The following is a 12378-nucleotide window of genomic DNA, read 5'->3' on the forward strand; positions in this document are numbered from 1 at the left end:
GCTGAATCATAATTAAAGTATATTTGTTTATGTATTTATTGTGTTCTTTCTATTCAGTTATAAAATGACCTTTTTCAGGACTAGAAATTAGCCCAAACATTGAACCTAGCTAGATTAGTGGCAGTGCTATATAGTGAAAATGTCCCATCCCTGAAGTCGAAGTCCTAGAATTTGTTTCTAGCTTTGGCTCAGGCTAAACAACCTTGCTACTTTGGGTGGACCATAAATGGAGGAAAGACAAGGGTCTAGGAGACTGCTTAGGAAATTTAACAAGACTATGGTTGAACTCTACAAGAGAAGTAATAGTTACCGAAGTAGGGCAGTGAAGGCCAGTGAGGAGAGAGTGCTGAAATCATACAAACAGAACTTAGGGCCGTGTTGGGGGATGGAGCAGGGAGGAGACAGAATTCACATCTTCTGAATGTAGATTCTGAATAACTAATATGAAAATTAAAAGAAAAATCTAGAGGAGTAGAGTGGACATACCTGCTTTTTGAACATGCTGAGAACTGGGAGAGGATTTAGTGGAAATGTTTAGTATGCAAAATTGAATGCTTGGCAAAGAGACCTGGATTAGAGATAAAGACTTGAGAGGCAGCAGCTTTCCTGTCCTAGGAAGCCTGCTCCACCAGCAGACACAAGCCTTGTCTTCGCTAGGCTAGTCACTACGCCAAAGAACACAGATTTCTGATGATAGATTTTCATTGGTGATAGGGTTCCCTTTTCTGTCTTGCTCCCACTCTGACTCTAATAGCTTTATTGAGATGTAGTTCATATACCATACAGTTCACGCATTTGAAGTATACAGGTCCACAGTTTTGGGTATGCTGTGCAACCATCATCACAATTAATATTAGAATATTTTATTCGTTTCCACAAGAAGCCCCATACCTATTAGCAGTCACCTCTCGTTTTCCCCTACTTTCTAATCCTAAGCAACCACTGATTTACTCTCTGTCTCTATAGATTTGCCTATTCTGGACATTTCATATAATGGAATCATACAGTATGTGGTTTCTTTTACCTAGCATAATGGTTTTAAGGTTCATCCATGTTTAGCATGTATCAATACATTATTTCCTAGTATTCCATGTCACATTTTGTTTTTCCATTCATAAGTTGATGGACATTTGGGTTGTTTACACCTTTTGACTATTATGAATAATGCTGCTATGAACAGATTGTGTACAGTTTTTTGTGTAGATAATGTGTTTTCAATTATCTTGGGTATATATATCTAGTTGTGGAATTGCTGGATCATATGGTAACTCTCTTTAACCTTTTGAGGAACCGCCAGACTGTTCTCCAGTGTGACTGCACCATTTTACATTCCCAATAGCAGAGTATAAAGTTTCTAATTTCTCCACATCCTTGCCAACACCTGTTATTATATGTCTTTTGGATTATAGCCATCCTAGTGGGTATGAAGTGGTTTCTCATTGTGGTTTTGATTTACATTTCTGTAATGGCTGATGATAATGAGCATCTTTTCATGTGCTTATTGGCCATTTGTGTATCTTTGGAGAAATGTCTATTTAGATGTTTTACACATTTTAATTGGCCTCTGTTTTTATTATTGAATTTTATGAGTTCTTTATATAGTCTGGATACAAGTTCCTTTCAGATAACAGGATTTGCAGAAATTATGCCCCATTCTGTGGATTGTCTTTTCATTTTCTTGAAGGTGTTGTTTGAAGGACATACGTTTTTTAATTTGGGTAAAGTCCAGTGCTCTTTATTTTCTTTTGTTGCTTGTGCCTTTGGTGTCATTTTAGGCACACTTTTAGGTTCTCAAAGTGTGGTTCCCAGAATAGCAGCACCAAGATCACCCAAGAGCTTGTTAGAAATATAAATTTTGGGTCCTACCCTAACCCATTCTTACTGAAACTATAGAGGTGGGTCCAACAACCTGTTTTCACAAGCCCTCCAGGTGATTTTGGTGGACACTGAAGTTTGAGAACCATTGTCTCTAGGGAAGGAGTACCTTCTGCCAATCCAGAGGACACTGGAATTTCTTTCCTTTATAAATGTATACAGTACTGTAAATAATATACAATGGTTATATTTCTAAGGCAGAGCCCAGGCGTAATGAGTTTTTATTTATGGATAGTCTCAGTTCCTAATTTTGCATATTTATAACAGTGGTAAATTTCACATTTGTGTTCTTTTTGTAAACATCTTCATTTCTTTTTACTCCTGTAGACGTGCCACATTGCTTAGTGCCCGTCAAGGAATGATGTCTGCTCGGGGCGACTTCCTAAATTATGCTCTGTCTTTAATGCGGTCTCATAATGATGAGCATTCTGATGTTCTTCCAGTTTTGGATGTTTGCTCATTGAAGCATGTGGCATATGTTTTTCAAGCCCTTATATATTGGATTAAAGCAATGAATCAGCAGACAACATTGGATACACCTCAGCTGGAACGCAAAAGGTAGCCATACTTGCCGTGAGATTGTTTTAAGAAATACTTGCTGTGGTCTCCATTAGTACATTGTCTGATTTTTGGAGTAAGGAGAACATCGCAAACAGGAACATTTCATGTGGGCAGGTGGGCTTGAGTCCATCCAGCCGCTCTCCATAGCTACTCCTCACTTAAAACATGAAACCTAAGAATCCAGTTAAGCTTTATGCTTTGAGGTAGTTTGTCCTGATTGTTTTATCATGTTTTCTATTAGAGTTTGTGTAAGCACTCACTATTTCTTGGTGTGATTAGCCTTTTGCTTCTGTTGAACCTATTTTGTAGTTGTAGTACATTTGGCTGATTAGTCTACCATTCCCAGAGTCTGAAACTTTATCCCAGTGTTTGAAACTGGTTAGATACTAAACTAACCTTTCCAGTATTTTTTGCATCACCTTCGCTCCTGTTCATATAGCACAAAATACTTCATGTAAAATGACTCACTTGTCTTTTTAAAGGACACGAGAACTCTTGGAACTGGGTATTGATAATGAAGATTCAGAACATGAAAATGATGATGACACCAATCAAAGTTAGTGTACAGAAAATCTGCTAATCTACTTCAAGAAATGGCTGCCTCAGTATTTCCCCTTCAAGCTTTTTAACTTCATTATTTTCTGTCTGGGTGGGAATTTCTCTTTTCTTTTCTATGTCCCGTTCCTTGCATTTTCTGTCCATTTTTCCTTATATATCCTTGCGTTAATTACTTCATAAATAAGGATGAGTTAAAGAAATATTATAAACTTTTCAACAGTCAATATTTTTCTATTTTGACGTTGTATCTCTCCTTTGCATTTCTCTTAATTTTATGTTTACCTTTATTCTTAAGTGTGTTGGTACTACGTACATTTGAATAAAGTCTTAGCAGAACCTTTGCTAATATTGATGCAAAATAGACTGAGTCAAGAAAATGGAAAATACCAGTTATAACTCCCTATTTCATCAAAACTCAACAGTTAATGCAATAAAAAAGAGAGAAAATATTCCAAATTCAAGAAATTTAGTTGTAGCTTTCAGGTATAATTTCAAGTAGAATTAAAATACTTTTCCAGTGGGGTCAAATAGTCCGCTTGCCTGTTTCTTTTTATCACGTAGTACTTTGTTTAGGCCTGGGAAAGACAACTTAACTTTAACTGCTATTTTTTGAGAACCCAGCCATAGCTCACTGCTATTTTCACAGCATACTGTAAGCACTGACAAAAGTTTTATTCCATTAATGGGAGTTGGTGCTGGTGTGCTGATTTCCTGTTGGGATGCATGAGCTGCCCAGACATTTCTCTGTTTATCTTCTTATAGAGGAATCAGAACTTACAAGTAAGCAAATGCTCAAATTTTAGCCCCTTTTTTGCAGTCATCAGTGAGCCAGGTCCTGAACATGCTTAGGAAACTAGCTATATTCAGGTCTAAATCTCTAGAGAGAGAAGAGGTGGATGTGGGTAGTGTCTGTCCAATACAAAATGGAACAGTATTTGTTACTGCTAATAGTTTTTGCAAGTTTTTATTGTGTTAAAATACACATAAATGAAATTTATCATTGTAACCATTTTAAACCAGTATTTTGAATTACCACTTTAAAATATCAAAATTTTGGACTATCAACTTGTTTTCGAGTGGCATTAAAATTTTATAAAGAGATAACAGGAATTTTGGATTGAGCAGATGTAGATCCTTTTACCCTTCCCCAATAATTAATTTTTTAAAAAAACATTTTATCTCTTTATGTTTAGGTGCTACTTTGAATGATAAGGATGATGACTCTCTTCCCGCAGAAACTGGCCAAAACCATCCATTTTTCCGACGCTCCGACTCCATGACGTTCCTTGGGTGTATACCCCCAAATCCATTTGAAGTGCCTCTAGCTGAAGCCATCCCCTTGGCTGATCAGCCACATCTGTTGCAGGTGATTCACATAAACCAGCCTTAAGGTTTCTTTTTGGTTGAATTTACTTTTTTAAAGTGTTCAATGTAACTGTAATATTTTTATTAAAATTCCAGCCAAATGCTAGAAAGGAGGATCTTTTTGGCCGTCCAAGTCAGGGTCTTTATTCTTCATCTGCCAGTAGTGGAAAATGCTTAATGGAAGTTACAGTGGATAGAAACTGCCTTGAGGTAAGATAGTAAAAATCTTCGCAATGTAATATTTGTGAGTTGAATGCTTATCCCAGCATCTAGTTTTTTGGAAATGCATTCAGAATATTATATTTACCCAAATAACAGAAGTATCAGAAATTCTTGCCTTATGACATAATTAAAGGAATTCCAACACTGTCATTAGTCTGCTTTGAGACTAACTTGCTGTGTTTGCCTGTTCCGGAGTTGATTGTTGTAATTCTGCTGAATATTTAAATTTTTGTACATATGAGCATATATAATATTGGCTTGTAACTTTTCTTTTTGAGTCTAGAATGGGAGTAAATAAAGTAATATTAATGATGATGCCTAACATTTGTTGGATAATTCTATCTCCTGGGCACTGTCTCAATTAATCTTCACAACCATGTTGGGTAGAAAACATTATTATCCTGATTTTATGGGTAAGGCTTGGAGAGATTACATAAATTTCACGTGGGAATGTCTGTTGTTATACAACTAGTGAAGTGACAGATCTAGTTTTTAGATGAAAGTCTGATTTGAGAGCCTGAAATGATACTGTACTGTTTCTCCAGTGAAAAAGTAATAACACCATTTAAGAGCAGGCATATAGAAGACATGTACTTGAATAGAATTTTCTTTATTATCTAAGTGATAAAGGAGAATTTTATGTACATAAGACACTTAAGTAACCATAGATATTATAAAGATACTTATAAAAGTTCTCTGAGGCTGCTCTGGTAAATGCACTGGAATTGGTGCTCATCCATGGGAATCAGATAGACAAGAAATAGATTGCATCTTTGTAGTTGAAGTGCCAGAAGGGAATTATTTAACTGCCATGTGATCTCTGTGGAGTATTAGTAAGTTGAAAAGGAAATCTAGTCAGTTTGTTTTTTAATATCTAACATTTAAATGTGAAAATTCATAGGTTCTTCCAACTAAAATGTCTTATGCTGCCAATTTGAAAAATGTAACGAACATGCAAAATCGGCAAAAAAAGGAAGGGGAAGAACAGAATGTGGTGCCAGAAGAAGCTGAGAGTTCAAAACCAGGGCCATCTGCTCACGATCTCGCTGCACAGTTGAAAAGCAGTTTACTTGCAGAAATAGGACTGACTGAAAGTGAAGGGCCACCTCTTACATCGTTCAGGTACTTGCTAAGTGAAGATAGTTTTTCTATGCTATTACTTTATGGCTATTATAATTTTTGTAAGAGTTTTTATTTAGAAAATTTATAATTTTCTTTGTATTTTATTTGTATATAAATAATAGGATGAAATATTATTTGTGTTTTTCTAGTTTATAATCAGATATTGAAATATTAGAGTTTTCTGGATTTTTGTTTTTTTGTGACTGTTTTGTCATTGATTGGCATTCTGATTTTCTCCTTTTACTGAAGAAATTCTGACTCTGTTTTTAACGTTCAGTACTGAATTAAAGTATATATCCATGTCAAATTGCCTATTATACACTTGTTAGCAGGAGCTCAGCTATGGGAGGGGAACATGCATGTGAAAAAAAAGAGCTTTATAGATTTGTGACTTTCACATTTGTTTGGGCTCACTCCTTTGCCAGGTTCACATTTAGTAAATCTCTTGCAAGAGGTAGGTTCTTTGCTTTCCCAGTAAAAATTTGCCTAGTATATACACTGTGACTCAGTATGGCTAATCACCTAATGATTTGTTGAGTGTCTGCTTTATGCTGTATCATTTTTGGTTATGTAATGTCAGATTTTTTTTTTTTTTCTTTTTGGTTTGCTTAGGAGGAGTTAAACTAGTTTAGGCAACTATATACATCTTATGTACACAGTCTAACAACCATAAAAGGCAAGGAAGAATTAGGGACTGGGATGGCCCAAGCTTCCTAGAGACAATATGATTTGAGCTGAGATAGTTCGAATGTGTAGAAGCAGATAGATTGAGGGAGAGAAGAATTAGAGGTAGAGAGACAAGCTATTACTCCTTCTGGCTAGTTGTTAAGAAGGGGGCTGAAGTAGAATATTGCCTTTGGGGATGAAAAGGAAACCATGGTTAGGAAAAGAAAACTTATGAAGGACTTGATCACTCTGGAGGGACCAAGGGAAGAATAAATTAAAATCTGTTCAAGTCCGTGCAGTAGGAAAATAGGTGGTACTATTGAAAGAAATCAGGAGGCATTGTCACTGTGGTGAAGAGGCCATATTCAGTTTCACCATGTTGAGTATGAGTTAAGTATGACTGAAGTGGATATATTTCACACAATGAAATTCTGGTCCGTTGTGAACTAAAGAGGGGTCTGGGAATCATCTAGTGGAGACAGACATTGGACTTTAAGGAGAGGAGGTAAAATTAAAGATGAAGAGAGAAGCCAGCTGGGGGATGTGTATCCTTACGTAAAGGACAGAAGGAATAATGGAGTAAAAATAAGAAGTTCTCCAAGGAACGAGTAGCTATAGAAAAGTTCTCCATTAGAGAGGATGTGGTTTTGAATTACATAAGATCTCAGAATATTAAAAGACCAAGTAATTACTGTTGTTGACCAGAAACCAGGAAATTTTTAGAGTTGCCTAAACTGCTTCCCCCTCTCCCCTTAAACTTCTTACAGGCCACAATGTAGCTTCATGGGAATGGTCATTTCCCATGATATGCTGCTAGGACGTTGGCGCCTTTCTTTAGAACTGTTCGGCAGGGTATTCATGGAAGATGTTGGAGCAGAACCTGGATCAGTATGTATTTTGAGCACTTTACATTCTATTCTGCCGGATAAGAACATATTTCAGAGAATAATTCTGTCATGCATTTGTTTTGTTGTTGTTTTTTTTAAGATCCTAACTGAATTGGGTGGTTTTGAGGTAAAAGAATCAAAATTCCGTAGAGAAATGGAAAAACTGAGAAATCAGCAGTCAAGAGATTTATCACTAGAGGTAAAGGTATTTAGATTTTCTTATCCTATTCATATAGTATGCTATTTATATAAAATTTAAAAACAAATAACAGTTTTGTTTAGGGGGATATATACTATGTAATTAAAAATTTAAAGAAAATAAATGGTAATCACCAAATTTATAGTAATGGCTATCTCTGGCAGTTGATTTCCCAATGTCCTGTAATGATGAGCAATGGGTTTGTTCGTTTAAGTATCATTATGAACACATGGATTAAAACTGTTTGGATGTGCTTCACACTTCATTGATGCTCAAATTATCTTTTCTGTGGCTAGCGAGAGTCCAATCTTTGACAACTTCCTTACTTTTTGATATGTCTCATTTTCTGTTATTTTCTGTCACAGACCTTAAATCAGCCATTTCTTCAAGAAGCCCTGCTTCCTTTTAGCAGGAAATTGTATTTTGAGATTATAATCTGGGCTCTAGGTTGCTCACTGCCTGTTGGGTTTGTCATTGTTTCTAGGCCCTTTAGTAGGAAATGCTCCTTCAAAAAAGGAAGAAGAAAATTATTTCATGAGTTCATACTGATACTCCTAATTCAAATTCAAGATTTAGGACCACAAGTTTGTTTTATTTTCACCTTTTAGTCTTTACTTCCTTTCTTCTGAACTGAATAATATCCAGCTTCCCAGCAACACTGATAAAATTACTCATTTGCTTTTATCCCACACCATGCATACAACAGCCTTAGAATCATAACATCAACACCACTACCAACAAAATGATTATTGAAAATAGCTTAAGATTTATTTGCAGTTTTTGTTCTTAGAGCATATCCAATTGGAGATGTACAGTCAAAGTACATTGTTTAAAGTCACTTGAAATAATTCCTTTTGTGAGGCTTTGCTACCTACCATCTCATCTCCACACAATTAGGGCCTTTCAGTTCATTTTGCTTTCACTTTTTAGGGATTGCTCTCTCCTTTTTTTGACTTTGTTATGTTTCATAATTAATGTAAAATATCTACAGTTGCAAGGTCAACTCTGTAGAAGAAGGTTGTATTCAGAGAAATCTAATTTCCATTCCTGTCTCTTACTTTGTATTCCCCCTGCCCCCTTTCGGGTTTTTGTTTGTTTTTGTTTTTAGCTTATTTCCCTCCCACTTTCAAAAAATATATAATCCTGTGTGTGTGTATTCATTATGCATCTCTCTCCTCCACTCCCACCCTGAGCATGCTATTATACATTTTACTCCATCATGCTTTTCCCAGTTAACAGTATATCCTAGAGAGAAAGCCATGGCTATATATAGAGAGAGATGTTCTGCCTTCTTTTTTTCCAGCTACCTAGTGTTAGCACCACATTTTATGGCTGTATCAATTTTTTTCAACCGGTTTCCTATTGATAGACATTTGGGTTTGTTTCCAGTCTTTTGCTGTTACAAATAGAGATGTGATGAATAGCCTTATGTGTGTTTCTCTATTTGGCTGGCGTGTCTTTGAGATAGATAGGTAGACATGGGTCAAAGGGCATGTGTATATGTAATTTCATCAAATATTGGCAGATACCGCTACATAATGTCTGTATAGTTTTGCACTTTCAACATCAACACAACAATGCCTGATTTTCCAAAGTCTTGCCAGCAGTTTGTTGTCAAATTTTTAGATTTTTGCCAATCTGATAGGCTTTATGTATAATTTAAATTTGTATTTCTCTTATTATGAGCAAAGTTAAACTTTGTTTCATATATTTCATATATTATGGCTGCTTCTTTTTCTGGGAACTGTTTGTTGATATTTCTTGCCCATTTTTCCTATTAAAGTGTTTTTTCCTCAATTTTTTTAGAAATGCTAAGTGTATATATACACTACGCATGAATCTTTGTCGGTAATAGAAGGTGCAAATGTTTTTCCCCGTTTGTCATTTTTCTTTTACTTTGCTATGGTATTCTGCCACCAAAGGAATAGCCTATGATTTTTTTCTAGGATTCACTATTTAAAAAAAAAAAATTTACACTTTGATCTACTTGTAATTTATCCTGCTATATTACCAAATGGGTAGACCTTTTAAGAAGATGTTATAATTGAGTTAAATTCCATTATCCTGATTTAATGTAAGATATTCTTGTATGATTCAGAGTGTTATTTGGAATATAAGCTTTTGAGAACCCAAATACTTCGTAGCTATTTCAGCTGTCAATGAAAAGCTAAAATTAGATTTTCAGATTTTACATAGAAAAATTTCAAGGTGGTTTCCAACACTGAATTTACTACTTTTTGTTGTGTTTTAATAGGTTGATCGGGATCGAGATCTTCTTATTCAGCAGACCATGAGGCAACTTAACAATCACTTTGGTCGAAGATGTGCTACTACACCTATGGCTGTACATAGGGTGAAAGTTACATTTAAGGATGAACCAGGAGAGGGCAGTGGTGTAGCACGAAGTTTTTATACAGCCATTGCACAAGCTTTTTTGTCCAATGAAAAACTGCCAAATCTAGATTGTATCCAAAATGCCAACAAAGGCACTCATACAAGTAAGTACTCTACAGGTAACAAGCACATACAAATTCTTTCCTTGTTTAATGGAAACAATGATAATCACAGTTATATATGTTTACAGTGGGAGAACGTTAATGTATATTTATACTTTTACACTATTTTATTCTAGATTAATGATTTAATCTTGTTTAAACTACTATAATTGACAATTTACCAGTTTGCTCTGTTACTGCCACACTTATTTTCATAAATGGCTGTGATTATACTATTTTTTTCCATCTCAAATTACAATGTCTGGGGAGTGAGAGGTTTAAGATCTATGGTAATATAAAAATTCAAAGAGCAAACTGCAGGATTTCCCCAATCCCTGTATTTAATAAGTAGAGATACTTAGAAGAAAATGCTATTGTCTAGAACAGTGCTTTTCAGAGTATAATTTGCAGAGTTGCTCCAGTCTCCAGTGAGATGGAGCTTGCAACCAAATGTAAGTTGGCTGTGTCACCAACTTCACTGTTTAATTTAGCAAGACTTTGTTTTTTGGTAATAAGGTTTTCTGTATTAACATCCTGGTGTAAGCTCTGCCTCCTTGAGGATCAGCACTTTGGGGTTAGGATTCTTACCTGATTTTCAGGATTACAATTAGCATATTAAAAAATGTGTGAAAACTACAAAAGGTTGAAACAGGGGGTTCATGTAAGGTAGGGGCAGAAGATCGTCAGTCTTGTAGGTGGATGGATATAGTAATTGCGGGAGAAGGAGTTACTAACAAAATCCTGTGTTTTACCTAGCTGTAGCTGTATCTTACTGGGGTTCTGTAAACTGCCACCATAAAAGCTGACTGAGGTCTGGAAGAAAGCTGAATGAGCTCTGGGAAGAACTGAGGATGAGAAGATGGGGAGAGTACCTCAGCCTTTCATCATTAGTTTCACCATTTGACTTTCTATAGTCCTATAATAAAAAGAAATTGTCAAATGTGAATGAGGAAACCCGGGAAGTCATGACGTTTCAGAAATAACTTTTCTGCACACTCTTTAGGAAACCATACCCTGGTTTATGCTTAAGGTTTTAAGAATAATAATAGCTGGGTGGCTATAATGCCTTTAATGCCAAAAACTAAGAATAGAGAAGATGATACTCAAATATGTAAGAAATCTCAGCATTATTTATGGTGGAACTAACATAGCCCCAGTTGCTACATATTATTTCACAGCTTTGACATGACAAGGGGATAAATTCATTAAACAAATACTGAGTGAACATTTAATTACCTACGAGGTTCATTCTACAGAATCACCCCCAACCCTCAAAACCATACGGAGAGTGACAGAAAGGCACTTACACAGATGATAAGGAAGATGATCTACAGTTGTCATGTTCTTACTATGTTTGTCTCATGTCCTCACACTGACTTTAACATTTAAAGTAGCTGCATTTACATTCATCTAAACAAAGTGTATTTCATATTTTTTTCCAGGTTTAATGCAGAGATTAAGGAACAGAGGAGAGAGGGATCGGGAAAGAGAGAGAGAAAGGGAGATGAGGAGGAGTAGTGGCTTGCGAGCAGGTTCTCGGAGAGATCGGGATAGGTGAGATAATTTTGTGTCTTTTATTGAGTACCATCTTTTTGGATGAATTGGAGGTAGGCCTGTAAATAAGAGTCTCAATTATGGACTTTTAAAAAATGAAAGTTTTAATAATTGGATATATGTATTGTAACTAAAAAAGTCTAACCAACTGTTATTAAAATATTCTGCTTTAAAAACCCAGAGGCAGTTGAAATTATATTGGCTTTTTATTTATCCTGCTCAAGTTCCTAATTTTTTGAAATTTTTATTAACTTCATATCACGCTTTCCTAAATTTGTTTTAAAATTTTAATTGTGGCAATTGTGTTATTTAAACCTCTAAGTTTTCACGTGTTAGGATGGGTAGCATTTTACTTTTGACTAAAATTTCCAGTAAATATGGGTGGGCTCTTGATTTCTGGTATTTTAAGGTCCTGTTCCCTTAGAATCAAATTAACCTATGCATTGCAGATTTATAGATTTTCAAGTGACAAAATCTAGATAATCTTTATTTCCCCACCATCATTCTTTAGGCATTCTTCCACCCTGGTACCATAACTGGAGCTAACTGTATGCTCTGGTTTTCCAACTTTATTACTAGTTGCACTGATATTTTCATTTTGCAGACAAGGGAAATGAAGTCGTAATAGGTCTGTTCACCTTTCAGGGATTTTAGAAGACAGCTTTCCATCGACACCAGGCCCTTCAGACCAGCCTCTGAAGGAAATCCTAGTGATGATCCTGATCCTCTGCCAGCACATCGTCAGGCGCTCGGAGAGAGACTTTATCCCCGTGTACAAGCAATGCAACCAGTATGTATGGTGTACTTAGCTGCCTCTTAACTGGCTGTGCCATTTTTGGTTTCCAGTTAAGGCTGGTATTTTAAAAAGTTGCCA

General features: G+C 35.7%; 1 protein-coding gene across 1 annotated transcript in view; it reads left to right on the forward strand.

The window, feature by feature from the left end:
* The window catches only part of UBR5 (ubiquitin protein ligase E3 component n-recognin 5), a 140901-nt gene that overhangs the window by 114896 nt on the left and 13627 nt on the right, over positions 1-12378 (forward strand). The window contains 10 exon segments of the mRNA XM_036830478.1: positions 2203-2433; positions 2919-2992; positions 4188-4360; positions 4456-4569; positions 5483-5703; positions 7137-7257; positions 7357-7455; positions 9710-9953; positions 11393-11504; positions 12150-12294. Of these exon segments, the coding sequence (XP_036686373.1) occupies positions 2203-2433; positions 2919-2992; positions 4188-4360; positions 4456-4569; positions 5483-5703; positions 7137-7257; positions 7357-7455; positions 9710-9953; positions 11393-11504; positions 12150-12294 (1534 nt within the window).

This window comes from Balaenoptera musculus, chromosome 17 (genome assembly GCF_009873245.2).
Source record: "Balaenoptera musculus isolate JJ_BM4_2016_0621 chromosome 17, mBalMus1.pri.v3, whole genome shotgun sequence".
Taxonomy (NCBI): domain Eukaryota; kingdom Metazoa; phylum Chordata; class Mammalia; order Artiodactyla; family Balaenopteridae; genus Balaenoptera; species Balaenoptera musculus.